Source organism: Astyanax mexicanus, chromosome 7 (assembly GCF_023375975.1).
Source record: "Astyanax mexicanus isolate ESR-SI-001 chromosome 7, AstMex3_surface, whole genome shotgun sequence".
NCBI lineage: Eukaryota > Metazoa > Chordata > Actinopteri > Characiformes > Acestrorhamphidae > Astyanax > Astyanax mexicanus.
The window spans coordinates 8092205-8119593 of NC_064414.1; the positions used below are offsets into that span (position 1 = coordinate 8092205).

The 27389-nt window shown below is 39.4% G+C and overlaps 1 protein-coding gene across 1 annotated transcript; it reads left to right on the forward strand.

Moving 5' to 3' along the window:
• The first annotated feature begins 7758 nt into the window (after positions 1 to 7758).
• kcnf1b (potassium voltage-gated channel, subfamily F, member 1b) lies at positions 7759 to 14153 on the forward strand. The gene is made up of 2 exons (XM_007247611.4): positions 7759 to 8644; positions 10768 to 14153. Exons 1-2 carry the CDS (start codon positions 7925 to 7927, stop codon positions 11506 to 11508), a joined length of 1461 nt encoding a protein of 486 aa, XP_007247673.3. The 5' UTR covers positions 7759 to 7924; the 3' UTR covers positions 11509 to 14153.
• Positions 14154 to 27389: the final 13236 nt, after the last annotated feature.

The following is a 27389-nucleotide window of genomic DNA, read 5'->3' on the forward strand; positions in this document are numbered from 1 at the left end:
ATGGAATGTCTCATCCATCTGGCACCTACTATTAGATTTCACTGCAACTCCCATAATCCAACATTGCCTTGTTATAAGCACACTGACCGGTGTTCAGCCTCACAAATAATACAGGTGTGGGTCCCATGATTTTGGTTTTGAGTGGTATTTGTACATACTTTGAACCTGACTACAGTATAAAGATTGGTAAATATGTCTGAATCCAAGTATTTCCCCCAAATCCAAAACTTTATACAATCACATCAATGGCACCTGTCAAGGGGCTGATATATTAGGAACCTAATGAGCAGTCAGTTTGTGAAATTCTTGTACTCTATACATTCAAATATTTTTTTCTGTTAATTAAGTCTGCAAATAGGTAAGTATGTTTGTTTAATATTTGTGTACAAATGTTTAGGCACTTCTTGTTTAGATGGCAGCATTGCACATCTTGGCTGGATTTTCTCAGTCAGTTTTATGAGGTAGAGTCACCTGGAATTCAGGCTTTCAGTTAACAGCTGTGCTGAACTCATCAAGAGCTTATTACTTGAGTTTCTTGCCTCTTATTGTGTTTGAGAGCATCAGTTGTAAAGTTGTGAAGCGGTAGAGTGATGAAGCTGGCTCTTTTCAGGACTGCTCAAGGAAATGAAGACTAAGAATTACCTCTGTTGTACAGGAAAAGATACCAGTCTCAGAACTGTAAATTAGTAGCATTGCAGAGAAGAGCCTAAATGATTCACAGAGTAATTTGCAGACATTTTAAGTTACTACATGATTCCTTATGTATCCCTTTGTAGTCTGGATGACTTCAGTGTTAATTTACAATGTAGGAAAATATGAATAAATAAAAACACTGAGGGAGAAGTTGTGTCCAAACTTTTGACTGGTATTGTTGACATAAGATTGTTTGGTATTTGGTATAGACAGTTTATTTTAGATTAAGTTCCTTTAGATTATGCTACAACTAGATTTTTTACAGGTCTGATTTCTTTTAGAAGAAAGAATATACCTTCAGAAAGTCAACAGCAGTCTAAGCAGTGTGTTCATTACTTTTATTAATATCTGCTGCCAACTTGCAACATGCAACAGTACAGCTATGACAAAAGCAGTTTAGTGCAAAAAATATTTTTTATTGTTGTTTACTGTGAAATGCAGCAGTTTGTTATGTTTCCAGTGGTCTTCCACTAACAGCAATAGTTAAGTTTAGTTAGACTCAACATGTAATGACTGTATACTCACTTTTTATATATAATAAGATGATCCACTTTGGTAAAAGGTGGTTAAAGTAACACTATTGCATTTTGCTTCAAAATAACAGCTTTAAAATGTTTTGTACACTGACTTTTGATAAAGAGAACAGTGTCTGTGCCATTCACACTCCAGGGCCAGCAGGACCATAGTCATCAGAACTTGTGCCATATTTGTGTGAAATCCTGTAATTTTACTTTACCACCTCAGTCCTAGTTTTGTTTGTTTTCTTTCACTTGTGGTTCAACACCCCTTAGCTTGTCCAGAAATGCATGTGTAAAGCATGTTCTTTAGTCGTGGTGTTCTTTAGTGTGAATCATATTTCCCAGCTCTAGACAGAGCTCAGGAGAAAGAAATGCCAACTGAGGTTGAAACACTGGCACTGTCGATCTTGATTATTCTTTTGTGAATATATTTTTACCAAACATTTACCAAAATTTCCAAAAATAAGAGAGAGAACAAATAAACCTATTGACGTACCGCTAAGGTTAGGAAAAGGGAGAAAAAAAATACAAATGCAATTGGACATATATAGTTAGCATAAAAATAGTATAGTATAGTACAGTATAAAAAGTATAGTATTCTAAAACAATATGATCTTAAAAAAATACTATTTCTGCTTCCAAACTGTAGACATAAAAATAACTACTGTGCTTAATGTCATTGTCCATCTGCACTGTTAAGTGATGTCCAATCAACCTTGCTGCATTTGGTTGAGAATCTGAGCAAAATTAAAAGTAAATAATTTTGAGCAAAAGTAAATCCTAGGCCTTCTTCATACTTTCTTCTTCCCATCATTCCAGTACAGGATTATCTTAGTTTCATCTGTCCAGAAAATGCTGTTGCAGAACTGGGCTGGCTTCTTTAGATGTTCTTTATTGTAGACTGAGAGACTGATACAACTACTTCTGGAGAGTTCACTTGGATGTTGTGAAGGGTTTTTCTTCACCAGTGAACGGATTGTGTGATCCACCATTGTCGTCTTCTACAAACATCCAAAACTTTTTGGGTTCCCAAGCTCACCTCTGTGTTTTTTTTTTTTTTACCAGGATGTACCAAACTGTTGATTTTGCCACTCCTAACATTTCTGCTGTCTCTCTGATGTGTACTGCCTTCTGCTCGATGCCAGCTGGGATAGACTCATAAAGCGGGTATTGACGATGGATGGATGAATGGATGGATGGATGCATGATTGGATAAATGGATGGATGGATGGATGGTGGTCTGTTTCACTTTCCAATGAGAGCCCCTTTAACTGCAAGTTTTGGGTTCAACAGCGTCCAAATGCAAGTGCCACACCAGGAATTACTCCTTTTACCTGCTCAACTAATGATGGATTAATGAGGGAATAGACCATGGAGCTGTTTAAATCACTTTCAAGATAATTCATCCAATTACTTTTGAGCCCCTGAAATTAGGAGGCTTTGTAGAAAAAATGTTTGCAGTTCCTAAACACTTCATATGATATTTTTGTTCCACACCTTGAACTAAACATGAAAGTCTACACTTCAGTTATATTTCATTTGTTTCATTTTAAATCCAGTCTTGTGGCATGCAGAGCCAGCATTATTAAGAGAGTTTTGCTGTCCAAATACACTAAACTAAAATATAAACACAACACTTTTGGTTTTGCTCCCATTTATCCGGAACTGAACTTAAAGATATAAGACTTTTCATATGTATGTGTACCTTGGGCTGACCACAATAAAAAGCCACTCTAAAATGTGCCACATCTTAAGTATAGCTCATGACAAATGAGAGCTGGAAGTGTTGCATTTATGTTTTTTTTTTTCAGTGTATTTTTGGGCCTAACTGTATGTTGTATATTGTGTGTGAAGCAGGACTGAAGAAGTGCACTTATCCATTATAAATGAAGTTGCAGAGTCAAAAGAAGTGTTCAGTCTTTGTATTCTGCTCCCACACTTCACAGTATAGCTTTTAAAGTAGTTCAGAAAGAAGTGTACAGGATGTGGTTTCCACTGAGAGACTCAGTGAGTGCCTCTCGACCTGGCTTTTTGACTGAAGCTTTGTATTCCTGCACAGTGAAAAGTGAATCTATGCTTTTTGATGATTCTGTCTGAGTGCTCTCTCTCTGAAGGGGTTGCTGGACTGAAGCACAGAAGAGTTTCAGGATGTTCTCTGCAAAGGTGTTTCATGTTAAAGATGATGTTAGGCAAATATGTTTAAAACACACAGCGTCAAGTGGCTTACTGCTTACATATATATAAAACTCTTTTAGCATATGTTACTATTGCCCAGCAAGTACAAACAGCTTTGCTGTGATGTCATTATAATGTTGCTGTAAAATCATTGAGATATCATAATGTAGGGTATAATACACTGACAAACATGCCGAAAGTCATGGGACTGGAGACACAATGGGCGCTCTTTCACATGGTTACTAAGGCTGTGTCTTACTGTTCTGCACCGGTGCAAACCTGATAGACTGGTTGTGGTTTCAATTTCCAATCTGTGTATTGTCATTGTCTGTAAGTCCGGTCTTCTTCCAGCATGCTACAACAGTACAACATGAAGAACTGTCTTTTACAACTTATCTTCCTCATCTAACATTCCTACCATGATGTTAGCAGGCTGACAAACAGGCTCATCCAACTGCATCAGTACTGCATATCAGTACCATCAGTTACTATGCATGTCAAATTTGTTGCCTGCTGTGGAGTTGTATAATTTCATAGTTGCTCTTAACATTTTAACACTGACAAAAGATAAAAGTGCTGAAAAGTTCTGTAGTCAGTGAATATTAGTGTGTTGATTAATGAAAACAGAAATTGATGTTAAAATGACACTATAAAAGTTTGTAGTCAAATTAAAACTGTATAACTGACATGTGATGAGTGTTAAAACAAATCAGAGTTGACATAAGTTAAAAAAAAAAAATATAATCAGAGGTGTCAAGTAACGAAGTACAAATATTTTGTTTACTTACTTCAGTAGAAATATTGGTTATCTATACATTACTGGAGTAATTATGCATATATGCAGCTGAAACAGATTTATCAACATTTATCAACAATAACATTTAAATAGAACATTATAGTCATTATGGCTTTTAGTAAAATGTGTTTTTGGGTGGGTAGCACACTATAGGCTACTGTGGCATGCGGCCTAAGCTTTTGTACCTAATGGTATTTTTTCACCTCACATTACTTTTGCACTTTAAAGCAGCAGGCTAAACTGAAAGCAGAAGCATTTCTGAGTGGAGAAGGGACAAAATATTGTGTTTAATGTTACCAGTGTGCTGGAATGACCATCCCTGCTAAGCCTAATATATTAATTCTAAAAACTGGGTCACTTTTCATGGGAGTTCTTCTTCTGGCCACGTCACTCGTCTTTTCATACTTACGCCACATGTACAGCCTCTAAAAGAGGATCTGGCTCAGTTTTACTGAACGTTAGTGTCTGGTGGAGCATTGGAGACTTCAGAAGGGGAAACTCAGACCTGAGTAGCTCATTCATTCATAGTAAAAAAAAAACAAAGAAACGTTTGAGTGAAGTTTTTGACAGAACACGCTCTTCCATTCTGACTGAACATAACCTGGAATCGTATTCATCAATTCTGAAAGGGCGCCGTGATTTCACACTTTTACTTGAGTAAAAAGCTTAAGTTTATACTTTAACTTAAACAGAAATATATTAATTAATGGAAATACTTTTGAACACTTTTAAATATAATAGAATAGAATTACATATTTTGAATTCACACTTGTTTACAGGTTCTTTTTTGGGAGGATTCTCAGAATCTTGTCACCAGCACTTGACAGATACACATGACAGTAGTGCTCCTGTCTGAGTAATAGCAGGATAATACCAATAGAGGGAGACACACACTTTTACTTAGAATCCTTCTTCTTTAGTCAATGTTAAGGGGTGGCTGCACAAAGGATTCCACATACTGTAGGTTTATATGTGAGGAATTTATAACATTCTGATCACAGTCATTCAAACTGTACTACTTTTACTCTTTAACTGTGTGACATTGTAAACCTAAGACAAAAGGACAGAATGATTTATCTGTGCACTGAACTGATTTATATGATTCAATTCAGTGAATTCTTCTCAGATTGTTAAAGCAGATGATTATTATTTGATAGCTCTTCACTTTTACATTTCAGTGGAGCTTTTATTGATTGAGTGAATCACAGTTAAAAAAAAACAGAGATGAATACAAATGTGTGTACTATATGACAGTATGTATAGAGAAATATAGAAAACTCATGTGCTCATGGCTTTCTTCACCAATTCTCTTGTTACACAGTAATTGTACATATTTATGATACCTACAGGGGAATTTAACCATTTTTTAATTTATTAGCAGAACTCCTTTTTAATAGGTAAAATGTTTACCTATTTTTTAATTTTTTATACATTTATAGTGGGAGTTTGTTGTGCGATATTGTTTTGCAATTATAACCTGAACCCACAAATGAACCTATTGAGTTTAAAATAAACTGAGAATGATAGTAAAATAGTTGAAAACATGAACGTGTGTCCCTCTACTGAATAGGATTTTTATGCTATGTTAGATATATAGTTTGTGCAAAAAATTCAAAGCTAAAACAAAACAATGTTTTAAGCATCATATTTTACTATAGTACAGTTTCTCCTCTTTTAATTGTTATACATTGGTGAAGTACCAATATCTTCACTATAGCACATTTTTCTGCTCTTTTAATTGAGTTTAATTGTGATACAGTTCCTATAGTTTTGCTATAATACATAAATAATAGTTTATGCTCTTTTAGTTGAGTTAGACTGTTATACAGTACCAATACTGTGACTACAGTAGTGTATGTGCTTTTAATTGAATTAGGCTGGGATATTTAGGATTTTTAGAGTTACATTGTGGTGCAAAAACCATACTTTCACTATGGTACAGGTATTGTTCTTTTGAGTTAGATTGGGATATAGTAATCATACTTTCTGTGTTTTTAGCTCTGCTGTATACAGTACATACACTCCCCTCCAAAAGTATTTAAACTTTGATGTGAATCAATGTATTTCAGGGGTACACTGAAAACATTTGGGTTTGACAAAAAAATATCAGTATTTCCGCTTTTATTTCTGGATCTGATACACAGTTTTAAAAATAGCATATTTTGTCTGAACCCAGCCATTTTTCTCCATAGTGGAATAGATAAATTTAAAGTGAAAAATACTTAACACTGAGTTCCCAATCCTTTGCTTGCAAAAACTGCATTATGTCTGTGATCCACTGACATCACTAAACTTTTTCATTCTTTATTTTTGATATTTTCCATACTTTCACTGCAGCATCTTACAGTAGGTGTATGTTTTGGGGGTTGCTCCCTTCAGTCTCCTCGTTGGCAGGTAAATGTTTAGAGATTGACTAGGCCAATCTAAATCCTTCAACTTGTTTCCCCTGATGAACTCCTTTGTAGCTTTGCGTTTTGGGTCATTAACTTGCTGCAGTTTGGATTCATCTTTCTTTACATTTACTAACAAAAGGTTTCTGTGAACTTCCGAGTTTATTATACATCAGTGAAGATTTAGGAGTTCGTCCCAGAAAGATCCACTCAAGCCCAAACCATGACATTTAACTCCACTGTGTTTCACAGATGTGCTTGTATGTTTAGGATCATGAGCAGATCATTTTCTTCTTCTTTCCTAAATGGACCGTCTGCACAGGCAAAACCCAAATCTAAAACTAAACGAAGAGGATCAGCACTATTTGTTGTTTGAATAATCAATGTATCAGGACACACCTTTACAACAAAACATACCAGTACATATAAATTAAAGCTGAAATGTTGGCCTTTTGTCTCATATTCATATTTTAATGTCAAACCCAAATCTTTGACTGTAGTAAATATAGTTTCTGTTGTTTCTAAAACTCGGGGAGTGAGGGAGGATGGGCAAGTGAGGCAGCATTAAAGCCTCAGAGAAGCATTTAAGTGTTAATAAGTTAAATGATTTGGGCTTAAATTAAACACTAAACTAAGTACAGTTAATTCACTTACCAATTAAATGAGTTAAGTTATACTGACATAATTTAACCAATGCCATCTTTGCATCTTGAAGTTGAACACAGAATCTGTCCTGATTTTTGTAATATTTGAAAGGAATGGTGCTAACTGGCCAATCAAATACATTATATCTTAATTAAACTTCCAGCAAGAATAAAATCCAGAAATACAGGAATCTGGATTAAAGGTTCTGATTTTGCAACTTAACCTAATTGGGAATACAGCCAGGCAGCTGTACCACCTTTTATACTAAAAGCCAACACATATGGGAAGGTAGCCAGGGGTTACTGAATGGTTACATATAAATTAAAGCAGAAATGTTGACATTTTGTCTCATATTTATATTTTAATATCAAATTCAAATATTTGACATCTTTGACTATAGTACACATAGTTTCTGCTGTTACTGCTGTTTCCAAAACTAGAAGTGAGGGAATGTGCATGGGCATTAAAGCCTTAGAAAGAGAGAGAGAGAGAGGAAGAGAGAGAGAGAGAGAGAGAGAGAGAGAGAGAGGTGAAGCGTCTGCTGCCACTTCGCGTCGTGTCTTCAGTGAGCGCGAGGAGCGCTGCGCGCGTGTCTCCATCCTCCGCGCCTCCGCTCTCTCCAGGAGTTCCCCAGCCGGTTGCGCGCGCTCCTCCCGCTCCTCTCCTGTGTCTCGCGGCATGCTGGGGCTGTGGTAAGACGGGGGGAGATGTGGAGTTTGCCGAGGAGCCGCAGCAGCTCCAGCAGCTCCAGCAGCCAGAGCGACGGCGGCGAGAAGCGGCAGCAGCAGCGCGAGATCTCCGTCAACATCGGCGGCGTGCGCCTCGCGCTGCGCCCCGAGCTGCTCAACCGCTACCCGGAGAGCCGCCTGGCCGAGCTGGCCAACTGCCCCGCGCGCAGCTTCGACCTCATCTCCTCGCTGTGCGATGACTACGACCCGTGCAGGCGCGAGTTCTACTTTGACCGGGACCCGGACTCCTTCAAGTGCATCGTGGAGGTGTACTACTTTGGAGAGGTGCACATGAAGCGGGGCATCTGCCCCATCTGCTTCATCAAAGAGATGGAGTTCTGGAAGATCGACCTGAGCTACCTGGATGAGTGCTGCAAGAGCAACCTGAGCGAGAAGGAGGAGGAGCTGGCGGAGATCGCAGACAAGGTCCGGCTGCTGCTGGACGACCTGGACGGGCTGGACGGGGAACCCGAGGGGCCCAGGCGCTGGCAGAAGATGGTCTGGAGGTTCATGGAGAAGCCTGAGTCGTCCCTGGCCGCGCGCGTGGTGGCGGTGATCTCCTTCCTCTTCATTCTCATTTCGTCTGTGGTCATGTGCCTGGGCACAATTCCAGACCTCCAGGTGGAGGACAGTGAGGGCAACCGGTCTGAACACCCTACGCTGGATGCCATCGAGACAGTGTGCATCGGCTGGTTCACGGTGTGTAGCAATTGGCAGGTTCTCAGGCAGGTGTGACTGGGTGGTTCACACTTGGTGGACTAAGTAAATCTTAAAAGTTAACAAATCGAATGAACATGATTGAAACAAACTTATTTTAAATAGCCCACCTCCATTTGCCCAAAGCATTCTAAAAAAAAAAGCCCTTTTAGGCGATGCTCCCGGCTAAATCGGCTTAATGCACTGTATTTTGAAATGCCAGGGACAAACAGAGGTGGGCTATTCGACAACAGTTCGTACTCTTTGTCATGTTTTACTCTAACAGTGTTCTCAACAAGTTCTCTATTAAGCTCAACCTAATTATCTGACTGTTTTCAAATAAACAGTTTGCGTTAATGCAACTTAAACGTAAGGCAAGTCAAGCTTAAATAAAGCACTGAACTAAGTACAGTTAATTCACTTACTAATTAAGTGAGTTGGGTTAACTGTACTTAAAATAAGTTGACATAATTTAACCAGTGCCATCTTTACCTCTGAAACAGAATCCAGTCCTGAATTTTGTAATGTTTGAAAGGTATGGTGCTAACTGGCCAATCAAATACATTAATTGTTAGTTCAACTTCGAGAACACAGCTTATTGATATGAGACTTAAAATCAGTCATGTAACAGGCATTGATGATGGGAGTGACAAATGTAGCCAACATAGAATCAACATCTTCCAAAATAAGACCACTGTCTGGAGCAGAGAAAGGAGTAACTTGTTCTTATAGCCTACAACACTGAGGTCAAAACTGAAACGAACACATACGGAAAGGTAGCCCGGAGAAAATAACTGCTTATGGATGATGAGTTCTTTGTGGTTGACACCCAGTATGCAAATACATAGTCCCAGGAGCCAATGGGAAAGGTGTTTTACTCATTAATGTTGCACTACACAAACAAAAGACATTATTATAAAGGTTATCATATTTAATTTAAAAGAATCACTGCAGTAGTATAACTCAACTAAATGAATCCCCCTTAAGTAATGCCAAAGAGTGTTTATATCAAATATTTGTTAGTGAGTTAGTTTGATCTAATCAGATTAAGTGATCCTAATAGACTTTAAAATTAGTAGTAGGGCAGTTTGATTTTACATTGTTCTCATTCAAAATTTTAATCAACTTCAACTACTAGTCAAATACCTTTTTTACAGTGCACACTCATTGTTAAGGTCTGTCGGATGGTAGTCAGTCCTGTCTTGGTCGAGCTTAAATAAATAAATTAATCTATCTTTCGTTTAATGTTTCATTGGTTGCTTCCCTATCCATTTACTTCACTGCTAAAAATATATGTAATATACGTAGTGTATATAAAAAATAAATATAATTATATCATGGGCTGTGGAGAGAAAAATGTGCAAATCATTTGCAGCCTTTCTTTGAGGAACATTTTAATAATTTTCTCATGCATTTGTTACAAACTGGAGATCAATGACTCTGCCTTGCTTCTACACTGCTTTAATACCAAATTATTATTACATGATTACATGATTATGTGATTACTAGTCTTAACTAAACTCTAAATTATTTTTGGAGTGTATAACAAGTATAACATGCAGAAATATATATATACATTGTGTAGAAACATTGTGCTGATTTGACATGCCAAAATGATCAATTCATTAGCTCTTATATATATGCCAAGCTTAGACTTAGCTCACACTTCTACTCAGTGATATAACTCTTGCATCTGGACTGCAATTGAAAAAACAGGAGGACCAGTGAGGTTTTAGGCTTTCTCGGATACATGACATCACGTTCAGGAGCTCCTCTATTTCCACTTGCTGTTGTGTTTATGTGGATCTCCATGGAAACAAATAGCTATTTTATTAAATGCAAGGAGACGAAACTCAGAGATGTGCATCTCGATGGGATCGCAGAGTTCAGCAAAAACCATATGTAATTTAGCCTGGAATTTTGTTAGAGCACGTCTGAGAAAAACACGTAAATGGTTGTTGTGGATGGGAATAAAATTACAGAGGACCCTCCATAAAAAGATAAAATTACCCCAGGACCCCCTGAAAAACTAATCTCATCTGCATAGAGCTTTAGTCATTTTTAAATGTCTGTCATGCTTGCTGTACACAATACTAAACTGTGGTGTCTGGTTCTGGCTGTTACAGGTGGAGTTTGTGCTTCGTCTTGGGTCGGCCCCCAGCAAGGTCCGCTTTGTACTGTCCTTCATGAACGCTGTGGACTTTCTTGCCATCATGCCCTTCTACGTGGTGCTGACGCTTACCTACCTGGGCACGGCCATGATGGAGCTGGCTGACGTGCAGCAGGCGGTGCAGGCACTGCGCATCATGCGAGTGGCCCGTGTCTTCAAGCTGGCACGCCATTCGTCAGGCCTGCAGACATTGACCTATGCCCTCAAGCGCAGTTTTAAAGAGCTTGGCCTATTGCTTATGTACATGGGCGTGGGCATCTTTGTGTTCTCGGCGCTCGGCTACACCATGGAGCAGAGTCACCCGGAGACGCTGTTTCGCAGCATCCCGCAGTCCTTCTGGTGGGCCATCATCACCATGACCACTGTAGGCTACGGGGACATTTACCCCAAGACAACGCTGGGTCGCTGCAATGCGGCCATCAGCTTCCTGTGTGGCGTCATAGCCATTGCGCTGCCCATCCACCCCATCATAAACAACTTCGTCATCTACTACAACAAGCAGAAGGTGCTAGAGACGGCTGCACGGCACGAGCTGGAGCTCATGGAGCTGCAGTCTCTTGAGCAGACACCAGGGGGCGCCCCGCGGAAGCTAGATGCTACGTGGGACGGCACTGTGCGTCCCTCTAGGAGTGACACACACATCCCGTTGCTGACGGCTGCTCATGGGACAGTGGCGAAGAAGAGGAGCGTGTCGTAAAACTTTAATTATGTGATGGACAGTGGTGGCATTTTACTTTGACTCATGCATCTTAAGGTCGTTTTATACTTCTGCGAAGCTCTGTGTAGATACATTTGCATAGAGATCACATTACATGAATTCGTAATGACTACGTAACTCACAGAGGCTTAAAAAGAAGAGAGTGTGTAATTAATTATAGTTCAATTATTTGAATGTCATTTTTTATTGTCCCAGAGAAGATAGAAATGCATTACAATGAGTTGCTGAGGAGGGTGATGCCCAGAAAAGCCCCCCGGAGGTTTTTCGTGGAATGCATGAGAAAGTAACAGTGTGAAAAACCAACTAGCTGCCTGTCTCAGTACGGATTTAACAACCCCTCTACTAATTATATTAGCACAAGTGAAGCTTGTAAGGTATTGGAAAATGCTTTGAGCCACATAGCTATTCGTATTTGCAGTTTAAGAAGCACAAGAGGATAATGGGTAATGTAGTCTTGGTCCTGTCCATACTTTGAGGTACAGAGCCAACTGTACTTGCAGTTTAAGACGCACTAGAGGATGATGTGTAAAGTAGTCTTGGCCCCTGGCCACTAGAGGACAATGAGTAACATAGTCTTAGCCTCTCTCTACTTTGAGCTACATAGCCATCTATTGCAGTTCAAAGCCCCTGGGAACACATTTTTATATAGAACTTTTTGGTATGAGACTAAACTTATGTGAAGCATTCAGAAAAGTTTAAATAGAAAACACAAAGCAGAAATATGCAGACTTTTTAGCTTTTCCTTTTAAATTGCAGCTTCATTTCATACAAGATACGCAATAAAAATGGTAAATAGTAGGATAGCATGCTAGTTAGCTTACATAGAGGTTTGTAAGCAACAGCTCATCAGCTCACCGGTTTTCTAGTTGCTCAGACTTGAAGAGAGGATGGAGCTATGTTAGCCTTGTGATTGGTCAGGGTTCTGATGACATCAGTCTGGCCCATTTTTAGACCTATTTTACATTCATAGGAGAATAATAGTGATTAATTTATAGCAGAGATTTATTAGACTATGGGGATATATTTATAAGAAATGCTTTGTACATTTACACGGGGAAGCAGATGAGCAAAATTAACCCAATTAAAAAGTAACTAACATTTACCTACCCTGGTGCGTTTAGAAGATGGGCATTTGGCCTTCTACTTGGGCGCTCTATGTTTTGAACTATGAAGGCATTCATAATTGCAGTTTAAGAAGCACTAGAGGATGATGGGTAATGTAGTCTTGGCACCTCTATACTTTGAACTACAAAGCCATCTTTAGTTGCAGTTTAAAGCCCCTGGGAACACACTTTATGTAAAGCGGAGCTGTGTTAGCTTTATGAATGGTCAGGTGTCTGCTGATGTCAGCTTGACCCACTTTTACATCCAGAAGAGTAATAATGCTGAAATACAGAAAAGATTTATTAAACTTTGGAAAAATAATCATAAAAAATATTTTCTATTTTCACAGGGAGATCATAGGAGCCAAATTAACCCAATTAGAAAGAAAACTAACGTTTAGCATTACAGAGGCTTTGAGAAGCTGGGTAATCACTATGCAGTTTAAGAAGATTTTCAAAGTATTGTCCAATACACTACAAAACTCATTAGTGATTAAGTGATCATAAGTGTTTGCCTCTCCAAAGGAATTAACCAAATAACCAGCAAAGCCTTGCAGATCTCTCCTCCCATTACGGCCACTTATGTAGCGCTGGTGAGTCACAGTTGATGAGGGCATGTTAATAAGTGTGTGAATCCGTGGTGTGTGTCAAACCAATCTTTTTTGGTTGGGCACTGAACTTGCCAAAATACCACTTTCTCGCTGCCAGTATTTCACTACATCTGTCTATTCTCAATCTACAGTCTACTACATTGAAACACATTCAGACTGAACTCTTATATTTCTTATAATTGCAGAGTACAACAATGTTCACAGATTCGCAGAAGTATAATTCCGCCTATACCAAGCTAAACCCTTCTGTTGCGCACGTCTGAAGGCAGGGACGACCGCCAGGCTGCTTGTAAGTGGACGTTGGGTGTTTTTTAATGCCTTGTTTCTGTTTGGATGTTCATAATGTCACAGATTCAATAAAGTGCATGCCAAACTTCGTCTGCAGGTTTTGCTTAAAGCGTTCAGACAAATATCACCATGTGATCACCATGTAATATCAAATGTTGAGTCTCTGAAGATTTTCTTGAGTTGTACCCTAGGGATTTTTGGAAAATGTTTTTGCTGACTGGCAGGGGTACTCAAATTAGGTCATGTTTGCTTACATAATTTTGACTGGGCTGAAGTGACAAACAAAAACTATAAATGCCATGCATCTCACAACGTACAAATCGAGACTGATGACCAGAGTACATTATGCATATATTCAGAAGCATGTCCAAAAAAAAATGCTTTAATGTGGGAATAGTGACACCAAACATGGCCCTATTTTATTGCTCAGTAGGCAAGCTAGCAACCACGCACTGTGCAGCTTTGTGTAGTGCAGGGGTCGGCAATTAAATTTGGCTGGTAGCCAGATATTTTCCAAGCCATTAATTTGTGGGCCACAAAAAAAGTTTAATGGGATGGAGTTTTAAAGGCTAGTAGCTCTCCAGCTCAGAGGTTGTTGAACCCAATTGCAGAACAGTTCAAAGCAGCATCTCAAAGCAGGTAAACCCAAGAAAAAAGGAAAAAATAATAAATAAAAACACCTCCTCACGGCAACAGGAAAAGTATATCTTGCATGGCTCGAAACATGCAAAATGCATGTGCTAATTCTCTTAATTAATCATGGGTGTGTTTTGGGCATGACATGCAATAAACTAATCAGTGTGTCACCTGCCATTTCTTTAAGAGTCATATGTGCTGTGACTTACGCAGATATTTACCCTGCTATTTCAGGGGTGCAGTTACCTGGACGTGTCCAACAATTCTCAGAAGAGGAAACTGACCTGCTTTTTCATGCTCGTTCATTCTGTTTACCTGAACACACCTTTGAGCACCGTTGCTTTTTAAAGATAGAGGCTAAAGAGGCAGGCTATTGGCGTTTTAATGAAACTGAGTGTAAAAACTTGTGTGGCAGTGTGAATGGCAGAAACACAGAATCTGACATATTAATTTCCGATTGGACCATTCAAATATTGTACTGAAATCTGATACGCAGCAGTGTGACCAGAACTCATTAGAATTCATGCATCTTTTACGGGAAAATGGACAACAGCAGTGAGGGAGGTTTTCAGAAGCAGGTTAGCGAGATAATAGATGCCATAAATGTTTGATGTCTTTGTTTAAACTAAATATGGAGTCACATGACACAAGCACTCTTATGAAACTTGGCTGCATTGTTACTTGTTACAATTATAGAAATGTTAGGAATCATTCTAAACCCACATTATCACTAAAGCCAGAGCTGTAGATGTTCTGCACTGTCACCGGGTTTGATGAAGCTGCTCATCATTGAGTGAATCAAGAGATCAAGCTGTTATTATAAAAAAAGACCTCACTGCTCCCTTTCTGCCTTTCACTCTAAGAACTTTCCACTGCTTTCTGTAATAACTACACTAATAACACAATACTGTACTTTTACTTTTAGTACTTCAGTACCACATTTTACAATAAACTACAAGAAATACTTAAGTACAAAAAAACGCTGAGTACTTTAGTGCTTCCACTTAGCACTTGTACTTCTACTCAAGTCTGAGTCTCTAGTACTGTATACATCTCTGGCTGTCAGACACTGAAATTTCTCAATATCTCTTGTGATGCTGGAAAAGATAAAACCATAACCTCAGGTATATCATTGCATTTTTGGGTATCAATTTAGGAGCATATACTGTTTAGAAAAATGTCTGATTTAGGTCACGATAAAATGATAAAACCAAGACCTTAAAAAAAAAAGTGAAAAAAAGTAGGCATAGATGGACCTCATGTTACCGCTGTTTACAGAGGCCTTGATTTCCCTATAATTAAGCACAGTGGCTTCTCAGGCAAATGAAGACATAATTTTCATCCTGCTTCTCTTTAAATGGATTCTATAGTTTTCTATGTGCTGAGCAATTTTAAGCAGTTTAGGTAGGGAACTATTGCAAATGATCAGAGGTCTACTTAAAGTCTGTATAGCTGTTGCTGGTCAGTAGATTGTAGGTGTGTGCAGCTCCTGCTAAGTGAAGAAACGTCGCTTCAGTTGCTCAGCCTGTGACTGGAGTCCAATCTGCCAGTCTTGGCCCCAAAAGTAGGCTGCCTTCTTATAAACAACCCAGCTTGTTCTTAAAATCCCAGTCATCCTGCTGAATCCTCCAAAACTCCAAAATGATGCACTGTTCTCCACTGAAATGCATTAAGATGTATAATAAAAAGATTCTGACCCTAATTAAGGACTTGACTCCAGTCTGCTTACAGCTCTCGACAGTGGATGGTCAACACCTGATCTGTATATAAAGCAGGTGTTGTGGTGCATGGCTGGAACAAACGCCTGGTTGCATTAATCTTTGGTTTTGTAACTAACTGTGTGTGTGTGTGTGTGTGTGTGTATACAGATACACTGTGTAATCCCCTCTAAAAGAGTTTTTTGTCCATGTGCCCCTGTTTTACACACTGTGCGTGGTACGTTGCAATGCTTATTGTTATCTTACATCCTGCCAACATTTTATCAGGCCATCAGCCTGTGTCGTTTAAATAGCACCAGTGGGCGTGGTGGTCTCAAAATGAGATGTGTTTTAGGTCAATTTCTGGCATATTGCTATCTTGGCAATGGAAAAAACAAGTGCGCCACTGACTGAAAACAAACTAGACAGACGTCAACAGTCAGATTGTTTATTGCTATCTTGGCAGTGAATTGGTTTAATTATCGTTACACCTAAAAAACACTCATGATTAATTTAAATAATTAGTACATGACTTTTGCACATTTCGAGCCACCCAAGGCATACTTTTTCCGTCGTTACGATAGCAAAGACACACTGACGCGCTCTAAATCAAGCTGCATGGTGTGTGGTTGACGGCTCACCTGAAGATCCCTAAAATAGGACCCATAGGCTCAACAAGACCTTGAAAGTGTCCAGTGTTATCTGGAACTGATATCTTAGCAACAGATCCTTTAAGTTCAGTATGTTATGAGATTGGACCTCAGTGAGCATCAGTGCCTGCATTTCAGGGTTGCATATTTCAGTGCACCAAGGGTAAGTGTTCCGGTAGCTTTTCCATGTGGGCGAAGTTTTCTCAGCACAGTCAACTAATAGTACCTGGAGCCAAAGAACCATTCAGGGGGAGTGAATTAACAGGCCAGAAATTTACCTGAACACACCTCACACCCATCAGTGTAGATTAATTCCTAAACTCTTACGCTATTTTAATGGTGCAGGCTCAATGCGTGAAAATGACGGGATGTCAGATAGCAACAAGCATCGCGACACACCTTGCGAAGGGTGTACAATAGAGCTCATTAACTTCATGAACTGTTCACTTGCTGTCTAACCCTTATAGGCTACTTGTTTTTTGCTACACATGGAGTCCTGCTGGGTCTAGTAGACCCATTGCTTTTTGGGGCTTTTAATTAAAAAAACTTTTTTTTTGTTTAATTACTCAGCAGATGTTTACTTAATCCCAAATGCAAGTAATATAAATAACACATATGTTACATTTGTTCCCTTTACCTTGGTTACTTCACATTTATGGATCGAAATGCCACTCATTTTTGTTTAAAAAAAATAGTCAGCATATGTACAAATGAAGCAAGTTTTTTCCAAAACTATAATGCATTATTTATTTGAATATCATTAGAAATTTAACCAGAGAGGAGGAAGGGAAATGAGGATGGACAGAGCCTATGATTTGCACACTTTTAAAAGCCCACTAGCCCTGGCACCAGTGGACTCTGCATGTAATATAAATGTAAAGGGGGGGATGGATAATTGAAAATGTTTTCTGATTTATGTTCTTCACAGAAAATGAGCCAAGGCCAATGAACCTTAGTTTGATTTGTGTATTTTTTTGTATTAAGCTAAAAACTGAAAATGGGTACTGCAGACCCACCAGAGCCATTAGAAGTCCATATGTCTGTAGTTTAGGTAATAGTGTACATTGTTTACGTTTATTGTCTATTTTCTATTTTATTTTACTTATTCTACCTGCACCCAAGTTTTTCACTCACCTGTACATCTGTACTCTGTGATGTGACAGTAAATCAGATTTGGTTTGATTAGAACCAGATTATCAATGGTTCTAATAGGGGTTTCATTGTTATGGCCGATTGTGTGCGTATGTGTGTGTGTGTGAATTAATTTTCTTTAAAATACCAGATGCTAATAATACACTCTCCGTGTGAATCTTAACAGTAACAGAGAAGCTAATTGTAATTCTCCATTGCTGCTGATTTCTGATTTCTGACTGACTCTCGTTCTCCTGGCTTCTCTCTTCCGCCCTGCCCTCTTGCCAGTCGGCTCTCAGGCCTGTATTGCCATGGGAACTGAGGCGAATGCCCAGCGTGAGTGCGACTTGCAGGACAAGTTGGAAGTGGGTTTCTGTCTCCTGATGCCTGAACTGTCTGGGAAACACCAAAAAATTGTGGATATGTAGATATTTTACCAATGTTTTACCATCAAACTCACTCAAATACCATCAGAAAACTTCAGTAACTGACCAGCAGGTCAGGCATGCCTGTAGATTTAGTTTTAAAAGCTGATGTTCAATGTGTGAGATCAGTGTGTGTGTATAAGAGGCTCATATGTGGCTCTGCTGTATATAAATTTGCATTATTATTCATTTAAAATCTGCAAACTCATATTTATTAAATGTGCATGCTGTGGGTATGAGTGTGCATGATGTGTATGAATATATATATATATATATATATATATATATATATATATATATATATATATATATATATATATATGAGTGACTGCATGCTGTCTGTGTGTATCAGTAGGTACACAGTGAATGTGTGTGTACTTGTGTACAACTGTGTGTAGCTGTACGCCTACACACACTTGGCAAATGTGTGTGTGTGAGCTTGCACATGCTGTGTATGTGTTTGTGCGTGCATTCTATCTGTGTGTATGTGTGTGTGTGTGTGTGTGTGTGTGTGTATGGGAGTGTGAGAAGGAGTGAGTGTGTGGGTTTGGACATGACAGTATATCATTAGTGTTTGATTTCACTTTTGTCTAAAAGCCAGAATAATGAGTGCAGCTGCTCCTCCTGTCAGACGGCGTGATTTCAGCGAGCGTTCACACATTACAGAGCTGTTATTCAGAGCAGCACCATTATACACCTGCTCTACCCTTACACTGCCACCTTTCACACACACGCACACACAATAAAACTCATTTCAGATCAGTAATATGTTGTAAATGTAGGTATAAAAGCTTGTGGACACCTGCTTCTCCGAAGTTTCTTCTGAAATTAGTTTTTTTACAAAGTGTTTGTCCTCTTTTGCTGCAATAACAGCCTCGACACTTGTGGAAAGGCTTTACACAGAGCCGGTGCTTCGCCCATGTCGTTTACGCCCTGGACATAGGGGACCATGTCCCCAGTATGGGCACCAAGTCAGGCTTGTGAAAATCATCATAATAATAGTAATCATAATCAGGGGCATCGCCTGGCCTGGGATTCCGATGCCCTGAAAATATTCTTAACAAGGTCCTAACGTAATGTTTGTAGCTAGTGCTGGACGATTTTTACTATTAATTTGGTCAATTCAAATCACAGTTTTCATACGATTTTCAAATTGGAGTAATTACAATTTTACATACTGTGATGTGCGGAGGCAGGGGAGCCGTGGGTAGCCCCTGCCTGTCCCAGCTGGTCTGAATTAGGACTGATTGAACAGCCCGCTGATAACGGCTGAAAGCTTAGCCTCAGCCCCAGCCCTTACTCAGAGAGAGACGCTACAGGTGAGAGGAAGACTGAGGCAGAACGAACCCTTTAAAGTCTGGAAGTCCCAAGTTATGTTTTGAGTTGTTTTTGGAGGGCATTTGAGCCTAAATAAAGGTAAGTGTTGAGTTCATTCACTCCCTGTGTCAGTGTCTCTGTGTGCTTCCTGACTGCCGGGTTATGGTGGCCACGCCCTATCCCCAGAGGTGCCGTCACAATACAGACATTTTTATTTTTTTTATCTGAAATATCAGAAAATGCTACTCAATTCTGAAGTGTTCATCCGTCTTACCTTGGTTACCGGTGCCTCCAGCAGACTAACACATGCATATTTTCTAACCATTCTGCTCAGTTTGAGGACTGAGCTCATACCAAAAACAGTTCCAGCGCTTTCGACACAAACACCCAGTAGAATAAAGCATATATTTATCTAGAAATAAATCGTGCCGCTTCTAAAAACTGCAGCGTCATCATTCTCCGGTGAGGATCCGAGATTAATTGTGGAAAACCATAATACTCTCTCCTTTACAGTGTCTTCTGTGACTCGTTTAGTGTGTTATTTCTTAATTATCAGTCACAAACCCATGTTCTGATGTATAATCCATTATCCGTCAGTGTGTGAGTTTCTCTGCTGCTGCGAGGTTAGTGTGATATGAACGCATGTGCTTGAAAACAATGTTTTCAATCATTGATTCGACTCATTGATGAGCTGACTCAACCCAAAACGTCTGAACACTAAATATATATATTTATATATAGCAAAGCCACCAATTTTCTGTCATGTTTAGTTCATTTACTTCTCATATATAGCGCTTTTCCACAAACCTTAATTTAAACTGGTTCATTGCATTTCCACCAAACAAAAGTAGGTTCCAGAACCAGGAACATTTGTTCGCAGTGGGAACCGAAGAATGCTAGGTTCTTTAGCGTTAACCATGATGACTGTGGCTGTTTCTATTCACCGCCACTGTGCAGCGCCCTCTGTTGATGACATATGATGTGACATTTTGACAGTTACCCTAAAACTGGTGGAAACGCAGGCTAGTTGGCTGAAAAGCACCACGGTTCTAATATGGAAAAACAGAGTTCTTTTGTTGAAAAAAACGCTACCTGTGCCCTTCATATATTAGCGTTTACAGACCCGTCCCAAATTACTTCCTACACCCTGCACTGCTCCTCAAAGTGCACTCTCTAGTGACATCAACAACATGCAGTTCTACAGGAAAGGAGACCTACAGGACACATGGTTTTAAACTGGCACAGCTTTTAGGACGCAGCCACCTTCACTGCCTACATCAAATACAAAATTATATTTGAATCTCTGACTAATAACTTAACCTGCTATATATTTGCTATAAAGATTTATAGTAGAATGGTAGTCTTCTTTTCTGTGCTTTACAGACAAAAAACAGCATTCTTTTGTATTTCTGGTCTGAAATGCTTAAACAGTGTCTAACCGTGATTCACTGTTTAATTTAGTGATAGACACAGCGTTACCACTGCTTGTTCAGAAGTTCAGAAGGTTAATTACTTCTTATGTATACTGATATATTAATTAAATCTCACTCTCTCTCTTTCTCACACACATGCACACACACGCACACGTACACACACACACACACACACACACACAGCTGCTGACACATTTCCTTTCCAAGTTGTTGAAGGTGGAACATGAAGCTGATGTTCTTTTCTGCATTAAAGCTCACTTGTCCTTCTCTCAAAAATAAAAGGAAGTACCAGCATTTTATATTATGATTAGTCACATATTATTGCTGTGATAAATACTTTTTTTTTTTTTGATGAAGATATTTTATTGGTCCCCAAGGATATGATATTCAACTAACAAATGATATTCAACTAACATTCAACTACATGTCTATTAAATGCAAATGAACTAAAAGGTGAAAGTAATTGATTCTCTATTGAATATAACCCTACATTCAACTCTAATCCAAACTCTTATCTTAATATTTTAGTATTGGGTTTAGTGTTAGATTTTAAGTTTAGTTTAGGGTAAGGGTTAGGTGTAAGGTTAGATTTTATGGTTGATTAAGGGTTAAGGTTAGGGTTAGGTGTAGGGTTTGATTTTATGGCTGATTAAGGTTAGGGTAAGGGTTAGGTGTAGAGTTCAATTTTAGGGTTGATTAATGGTTAAGGTTAGGGTTAGGTGTAGGGTTCAATTTTAGGGTTGATTAAGGTTAAGGTGAGGGTTGAGTGTAGGGTTAAACTTTAGGGTTGATTAAGGGTTAAGGTTAGGTGTAGGGTTAGATTTTAGGGTAGATTAAGGGTTAAGGTTAGGGTTAAGGTTAGGTGTAGGGTTAGATTTTAGGGTTGATTAAGGGTTAAGGTTAGGGTTAGGTGTAGGGTTAGATTTTATGGTTGATTAAGGGTTAAGGTTAGGGTTAGGTGTACAGTTAGGTTCTATTTTGAATCATTTACATTCAACATAGGGTTAAGTTACATTTAATGGACATTCAATTCAGTGTTAGTTGAATGTCAGTTGAGCATCAACAAGGCCATAAAATGGACCATACAAGTAAAGTGTTACCCAAAACAGTAATAAGGGGGGTGCAGTACAAAAAAGTGAACCAAAAAGAGACATGGAAAACACAGGAACACGAAACCTGACTGACAAAACAACGTACAGCCGGAGACACAGGTTCAAGCGGACTATTTATACACATGGACAAGGACAGAAAACCAGGGACCAGGTAACAAGGGGGCGGAGCTACAAATGAACAGGTAAGCACACAGAAGACAGGGGGGGGGAGACACGGGATAAACACAGGGCACCTGCAGAGGAGGGTAAATAAACACAGGGAAAGACTAGAGGGAACCAAAACAGGACGAGACAGTGACAGCATGAATAAACTACAAATTATAATTCTTAACAATAACTATAAATTATAATATATTTACTATAAATAATACCTTCCGAATATAGGGCCAAGAATATAAACAAATATACACATATGTCACAGTATACAATAAATATAAAAACTGCAAAAATATGCGTTAGAATCTAACAGATAAAAAGGCAGTGTAATGATGAATAAAACAATGTGCAGGGGGTGCGGGTATCAGCTGATAATGACAACACTGAATAAACATGTGCATATGACAACAAGAATACTGAATAAACATGCATAATTTCGCTGTCCAATGAAAAACAAGTTTCTCTGCTTCTGTCAACTTTTAGTTTGCAACATATTTTGAACACACTGTTTCTCACACTGTGTCAACAGTGGTAGAGTCTGACCGCTGCACAAAGCCTTCTCCAGCACATCCCAAAAATTCTCAATGTAATATAATACAGGAAATTGACAAATCCTGCACCTAACAGCTGGGGTTATGCATAGGGCTCAGCCAGGATCTACTACTCACTTAACTAACAACAATAGCCAAAACCACCACAATCTGATACTGGCTCGACAAGAATCCAGAAGCACAGCCTAACACTATGTTCATGGTCCATTGCCTCAACTGCCAAGTGACAGACCTACCGAGGTTAAAGTCTGGACTCTGTGGTGAACTCTCTCAATCCATGTGTGAAAATGATGATCTCATGCTCCCTGAATCACTCTTTCACAATTCCAGCACCATGAATTCTGACATTATCATCTTGGAATATGGCCGTGCCATCAGGGAAGAAAAAAATCCATAATCTGGTCTATATTCAGTATATTCAGGTAGTCAGCTGACCTCATTCTTTCGGTACATACTGTTGCTGAACCTAAACCTGACTAAATGCAGTACACCCAGATCATTTGCTTAGTAAAATCCAGGTGGTGACTTATTTTTTGGCCAGGCCGTTTATGTTAAGTGCATATTTATAACTTCATTTTAAATCATAACTCACAGCAATCATGCTGTGTTTATTTGTGTGAGTGGTTTGTTCTGTGCTCTGTGTTCTTCTGCAGACGTTATTTAAGGCAAGGATTTGTTGACACTTGATTATAGTCGATTATGTGACGCATTGCCTTAATTCATCTGGAAATGAAGTCAAATTTACATCAAATGCTTTATTTGTGAGGTAAATCATGCTGGCTCAGTCTCTCGGGCTAATACAAGAAATAACACACAGTTCCTGACTACTGTTCTACTGTAACTCATTTCACACACTTTACTGAATTTAGCGTGAAACTTCCTTCATTCGCTCTGCTCTCAGTTCACTGGTAATATTAGACCCAAAGACACGAGAGATGAAGAAACAGAGAACGAGAGAGAGAAAGATAGAGAGAGAGAGAGAGATATTGGTATGGACTTGGAACAGAAGGTGAAACGCCCACAGTCGTGCTGCTCGTTAGTGTTCTCACTGCAAAATGATTAGAACAGCTCTGCCAGTTCCAGCCTCAGATAATTACTCAAAAACCACACAGGCCGACCCAAAGGCCCACTGACCTTCACCAGACCCAGAATCTCAGCGCTGGGTCAGAGGAGTGAATTAGAAAAGAGAGAGAGTGGTCAAGAGGACAAATACAAAATAGCAAGCGAGTAAGAGGGGGTTCCTGTTATGTGCCACAATGACAATACAACTAAATACATTATGTGGATAAAAGTATTGGAAAAAAACGATTTTAAAAAGATCATTAAAACTCTATTAGTAAGAGAACTACGAATTAAAGAAGAAACATGATGTGAAATGGACTTGTGGTGTAGTGAAACATGACAACGAGTACAAACTTTTGTCGAATAGCCCACCTCCGTGCATACACAGCATTGCAAAATACAGCCCTTTTAGCCGATGCTCCCAACAGGCTTACAGGGCTTACAGGCTTGCTGGGGATTGGGCCATTGCGTGACATGTTCGACTTATCACTCGACTGATCACGACTGAATTTCTAGATGAAGGCATCCTTTATTTTATAAACTGTCTGTACACTTTCAAACTTCTCAGTGCTTCGTTTTAAATGTCAGGGCCCTCAGAATTCTAATAATGAAGTGCGGAGCTACTTTGAGCTCATTATGTGCTGTATTTCAGAATGATGGGGGTGAATGGAGGACCTATCAGCAGTCCAATGCATTAATTTCATAATTTCAATTCATGTATCTATCTGTTCATTCACCCATCCATCCATCTACCCACCCAGGAATCCATCCATCCATTTGTCTACATCTACTCATCCAGCAATGTATTTATTAATCCATCTATCTACGTCTACTCACCCAGTATTCCATTCATTCATCTATCTATCCATCTACCTATTAAGTAATCAATTCATCCACCTATTTGCCTCTACTCATCCATCTATCCATCTACATCTATTCATGCATTAATTATTCCTGTTTAATATTTTTTTCCATTCAGTTAGTTACCTACCCAGCAATCAATCCATCCATCCATCCATCCATCCATCCAACCGTCCATCTATCTATCCATCCATCCATCCATCCATCCATCCATCCACCCACCCCTTATTCTGCAGTTCATTCATCTAGCCACCCATCTACATCTTGCTGTTTATTGTTTATTCATCTACATCTAACCACCCAGTATAAAATTTATCCATTCATCTATAAGCACTCATCCAGCAATTTATCCATTCATCCATTTATCCACACATCCGTCCATGTACACATTCAGAAATGTATTTAATCATCCATCTACATCGACTCATCCAGTATTCAATTCATCCATCTATCTATCTACAAGTTCTTATCCAGCAGTTCATTCCACCATCCAGTAATCGACCTACTCAGCAGTCTGTTCATTATCTATATATCTACTCACCCACCCAGCAATGGATTCATCCATGTACCAATCCAAACCAAGTAATACATTCATCTATCCGTCTACATCTACCAACCCAGGTGTTTTTGTTTTTCCATTCAGTCATTGACTCATCATCTCATCCAGCAATTTATTTATTTATCCATCCATCCATCCATCTATCGACATGATGCCAGTAGTCTATTCAGGAAGGGCTGTAGGGCAAGGAGAAATAGCAGTGGTCAGATAGAGCAGGAGGAAAGAGGAACGTGTCTGAGCTTTATGGACATGGGCTGACGGCTCAGAGTGTGATTGAGCTGTTTAATGGAGCAGAAGATGAACACATTCAGAACTTGGTGATGGGAGGGATTAGCTGCTTCAGTGACCCACTAATGCTCAACAAGGGGGCAGGTTTTAAGGCAAGCGTACATCTCGGAGGCCTTTGGCTTCTTCTCATTTCTGACCTCCAGCTTTGATGAAGACTAAAGGTATTCTCTGCAGTCTTGTACAGCTTGTGTGTGTTTATGGCCTCATAATAAGTGTGAAATGAATTATAGGGTAATGTGTTGGTTCCTGGGCGAACTCCTGGGTTTTCTCCTCTCTCTACGGTGCTCCCCTAACGGCTGCCAATTCACACCTCCCCCCCGGAGGTCTCCCTCTGCTCGACAGCAGACACACGGAGAGAAAACGCCCCCTCTTTTCCTCAGAGTTCGTTTTAGGATAGTCTGCTCCACCCCTGTGCTCTGCAGCACCTCTCTCATGGCTTTTTACTAAGTCTGGAACTTTCTTTTGATTTTATTATTTATCATAAGTTCATTTATTATAAATCCAACTTATTTGGATTCACCCTTCCACTAGGAATACTGCAAACACTAGCACATGCCTCCTCCAATACATATGAAGTCAACCACAACCTAATTCAATATTCCAACTGCTGCTGATGTAGCATCACTGACTGGCCAGTGTGCTTGGACGAAAGTGCAGCGACCCAACTCTGATACATCAGCTAACAGAAGCCTGCTCTGACAGACATTACATTAGAAGTGAGAAGGGGAGAGGACATCATCTACACAACCAGAGAGAGATTGACCAATTCTGCTCTTTCTAACTCCAGCTACTGATGCTCGAGCAGAATGCACCAGGACTTAACCCAGTTATCCTTGGATCATAGCGGCAGTTCTTTAGTCTGCTCAACCTGATGGAACCATGAATTTTGAAGGAGAATGTCTGTCCATGAGTTTGTGACTTGAAGCTTATGCGTATTTGGGTTTTGTACACCAGCAAGTCCAGCTCTGAATGGCTAAACAAAAAAACAAAATGAAGGTTTGAATTGATTTTTTTACCTTAATAAATGAAATTATTATTATTTTAAAACTGCTATATACTTTACTTTTTCTCAGGTTGTGTTTGTCTGATAGTAACATGTTTGTTAATATGTATATTGTATATTGTAAAAATAATTACAAAAACAAAAACTAAAGACATCTTTAGGAGGGTACATACGTTTTCACAGCAATGTATATTCTATTGTACTAGTTTTATGTTCATTATGTTTATTTATGTTTGCATGTTTTCACTTGTAGTCTATATCATAGTGCTTGTTCTTTTTTCTTTACCATGGTCCTGAAGGAACATCATATCACTCCACTGTGATGGAATGGTGCTACAACAATAGCCTCTTGTCTTTTCTCTTACTCATATCATCAGGATTGCTGATGAGCCTGTGGGTTATATATGCTAGACAGGGCTGTATCAGACCTGTGCGATCAGGGCCTTTGCTCCCATCAGGACCAGCCACTGGAAGTAATCCAATTTTTCAAACCCAGTGAGCTGAACCTGGCTGATATGAGACTACACTGTGTTCCTGTGGGAACTCTTACCGATGAGGTTGTCGTGTCAGTAATTCAGTCACTCATGGTCGAAAGCTGCAGCTTTACTCGAAGCCTAGGCTCATGCTCTGAGTTTAAAGAGGAAAGAGGTCACCAGTGAAGGAATCTGTCTTAAAAAAAGAAGATTATACTGATATAGATCCAGTCAGCCTCAGACACTCAGACTAGTCCCGGACTGGTCCTATTGTACACCCTGAGCAAGGTGCATCATGGCGCTCTTTGCTATCTTACACCACATCAACAGTCCCGCACCATTAAAATAGCCTCAGAGTTTAGGCATAAATCTACACTGATGGGCATGGTGGTCTGGAAGTGAGGTGTGTGGCCGGTCACGAGCCAAGGTGGGCGAGGCTATGAACTCACAAGTTGATAGAGACGCAATGCTTTTCCTGATCAACTCATTTTTCTGAGTATTTTC